Here is a 3068-nt window from a genome sequence, read left to right on the forward strand (position 1 = left end):
GTCTCAGGAGCTAGGATCCTCTTCCAAACAAATATGGTTATGACAGAATTCAGATCCTTGCTCTTACAGATATAAAATAGGTCCTGTTTCCTTGCTGGGTATCAGTTGGGATCCACTCAGCTAGGGGCTGCCTGCATTCCTTGCCATGTGGCCTCCTCCATCTTCAAGCTAGGAATGGAAAATCTCCCTTGACTGAACTCCATCACAGGCCTTGAGTCATTTTTGCCCGTAAGACCCAGTCCCACTGAAGAACTCACTGGATTATGGTTGTCCTATGGAGGATATTTTCACTGTCTTAAAGTTAACTGATGGGAACTTAACTCCAAGAACCAAACCCCTCCACAGCAGCACATAGATTAGTACTTGAATGAATAACAGGGAACATGTGTGTGTACACCAGGGAGCAGGACTCTTGGGGCCATCTTAGAATTCTGCCTACCACCATGTTGAATTCCCATTTCCATCATTCCATCCACACTTATTAGATGTGCATTCTACTTTAAAAAAACAACAACAAAAAATCTCTCTTTTTCATCTCCTTTCTCTTTCTTTCAGTCAGTATGAACTAAAGAATTCTTTTCTAATTCAATATTTTGTAATCTATTATTGACATTATTCCTTTTCCTCCCCTTCTGATTGTGAAATCTCCTAGTTTTCTTACGGGCCTTATCTACTTCCTCTCTCCCACCATTCTATGAGAGGCAACTGGGGTACTGCCCTCCTGTGAGGCCCACAGATAGGGTTCCCCAGCAAGGAGAAGCCAGGATCAGTTCTTACGATGGCTCCCAACCAATCCCTATCAGGGCGGGTGGAGTCAATGTCCTGATAGAGGATAGAACCAGCTCTAAGCAAGTCCTAAGGAACGAGAGAACCGTGAGACCACGCCCCGTTATGCAGATAGCCAATCAGAACTTGAGGTGCTGGTTTCTCCATTGTGAAGAAGTGGACTTTAACCACTGGAGTCTTGGGATGCTGGAGTCTTGGGTTAGAACGAGGGGAGGTAGAGTGGGCTTGGCTCTCTGTTTTCAAGACACTCGGGATCTGTCTTTGTCTGGGTGGAAAGATCATGCCCCCAAAACAAGCCCCAGCCGATGCAGGGGCCCCACCAGCTGCAGGGGCCCCACCAGCTGCAGGGGCCCCACCAGCTGCAGGGGCCCCGCCAGCTGCAGGGGCCCCGCCAGCTGCAGGGGCCCCGCCAGCTGCAGGGGCCCCGCCAGCTGCAGGGGCCCAACCAGCTACGGAGGCCCCTGAGAAGCCGCCAAAGGAACCACAGACTCCTGAAGAAATGGCATTTTATGCCCCGAATTACCTATGTTTGACCATCCTGGCTGTACTTCTTTTCCCTCCCCTGGGATTAATAGCTGTATTCTTCACTTACAAGGTAAAACAATACCTGTGCCATGGCCCATCCTGCCCTCTACAAGCCCCTTGCACCTGCTTCCATCCTGGGACCTGGGTAGGGGTTTCCCCTTAGTGTCCATCAGTCTCCAGCCCTTCCCCAAGGGTGTCACAAGGCTGGACTCTGGAACCCACATCTAAAGCTCCTATCCCTACAGACCTGGCAGGCCAACAAGAACAGCCAGTGGGAAGACGCTTACATCAACTCAGGCCGAACTGGTTGGTTGGATGTATTCGCCATACTCATCGGTTTAGGCATCATTTATATCTATGCCCTATTTATGTGAAGGTCAGGCCAGTAGTCCATAGGTCCACCCCAAATAGGACCCACCCACCAAGACACCAGCCAAATCAGCCTCCATGCAAGAAATCAACAGCTGAGACATCTTCTAGCCAAGAAACTTATCAGCCAAGGAACTCAACATCTGAGCAACCCACTAGCCTAGGGACATCATACTACTTCATCTTCTTGGCCTCCAGAGCCATCTTCATCCACCTTGGGGATCCTCACTTTCATGCTCTGGATGTGCTTTACTCTTTGATGCTGGGCTTCTCTTTCAGAAAAATATTTATTTAAACCAATAAAAATGAAGGGGATGTTTCAGCTTCTCATATGGGTGCATGTGTGTGTTTCTGAGTCAGTGCCTGTGTCAAACTGTTGGGGGGAAATGGAAATACTTCAAGAAATAAACAATAGATTTAGTGGGAGAGCTGATGAAGACCACCTCTCTCCCAGTCAAAAGTAAATGGCCCCCTATTCATGGAATAGGGGAAGTAGAGAAAGAGAGATTAGATGCAAGTGTATTCCTAAGGAGGTCCCTAAGGTCTGTGTCTAAGGAAGGGGTGAGGTGTCAAAGATCCCAGATACCACTTGTATTACTTCTTCACAAATAAGTCCTACAGAGGTTCCAAGATCACAAAGAAAATATGCTGCATGGTGTGGTCTAGGAAGAAATGGCCCTAGACAGTCAAGTAGGATAGCCCATATCCCAGCTTGGTGAAAAGGAGGTGGAGTCTACAGGAATGCCAAGTGCCAGGGTGGGAGTGACTATCTGAGAGGAGCCAGGGACAACACGGGAGCCATCCAGAATTAAGGAAAACAGAAATCTGGACTGACATCATGGACAAAAAACACCCAGGGGTTCTTACTGGTACCTTAACTTCATGAACAAACCCAAATTCAGACCCAGAAATCCTAGACTTAGCAGAATTAAGTTTCTATAGCCAGAAGAACAGGGATTATCAATAAAAAGGAGGTTGAGGAGCTGTGGAAAAGACTGCTAACTCTACCAAAGCTCAACTTTTCTCCCTGGGAGCATTACTCAGCCACATGTCCTAGGTTCCCCTGTGTGGCCATGAGATGGTCTTTGGCTCTGTGGAATGTGATCAGAAGTGATGTGTGCCACAACCCACTCTGGTCTTTAAATACCCCCATGGGCACTCTCTCCCATACTCTTCCTCCCCTAGCCGACCGGCCAAGTGACACGCATGGTGATTTGAAGGCCACATGTCATAAGAAGAACTCCCATCAGTCTTGGTCTCTAGGAACAGTCACTCTTTTTCCCCAACTGCCTCCCATGGTTGAGCAGAAGGTATGTATTGTGACATCATGTGTCTGGTCTATCTATTCCATAATTCAATCTGCCCTAACCAATAAAGATGCTGGAAAA

At 47.9% G+C, this 3068-nt stretch overlaps 1 protein-coding gene across 1 annotated transcript; it reads left to right on the forward strand.

Annotated features, from left to right (window-relative positions):
• Nucleotides 1–1066: 1066 nt before the first annotated feature.
• Nucleotides 1067–1685, forward strand: LOC122913297 (transmembrane protein PMIS2-like). The gene is made up of 2 exons (XM_044260063.1): nt 1067–1381; nt 1515–1685. The coding sequence occupies exons 1-2, from the start codon at nt 1067–1069 to the stop codon at nt 1683–1685; spliced, it is 486 nt and encodes a 161-aa protein (XP_044115998.1).
• Nucleotides 1686–3068: the final 1383 nt, after the last annotated feature.

This window comes from Neovison vison, chromosome 7 (assembly GCF_020171115.1).
Source record: "Neovison vison isolate M4711 chromosome 7, ASM_NN_V1, whole genome shotgun sequence".
NCBI classification, from domain to species: Eukaryota; Metazoa; Chordata; class Mammalia; order Carnivora; family Mustelidae; genus Neogale; species Neogale vison.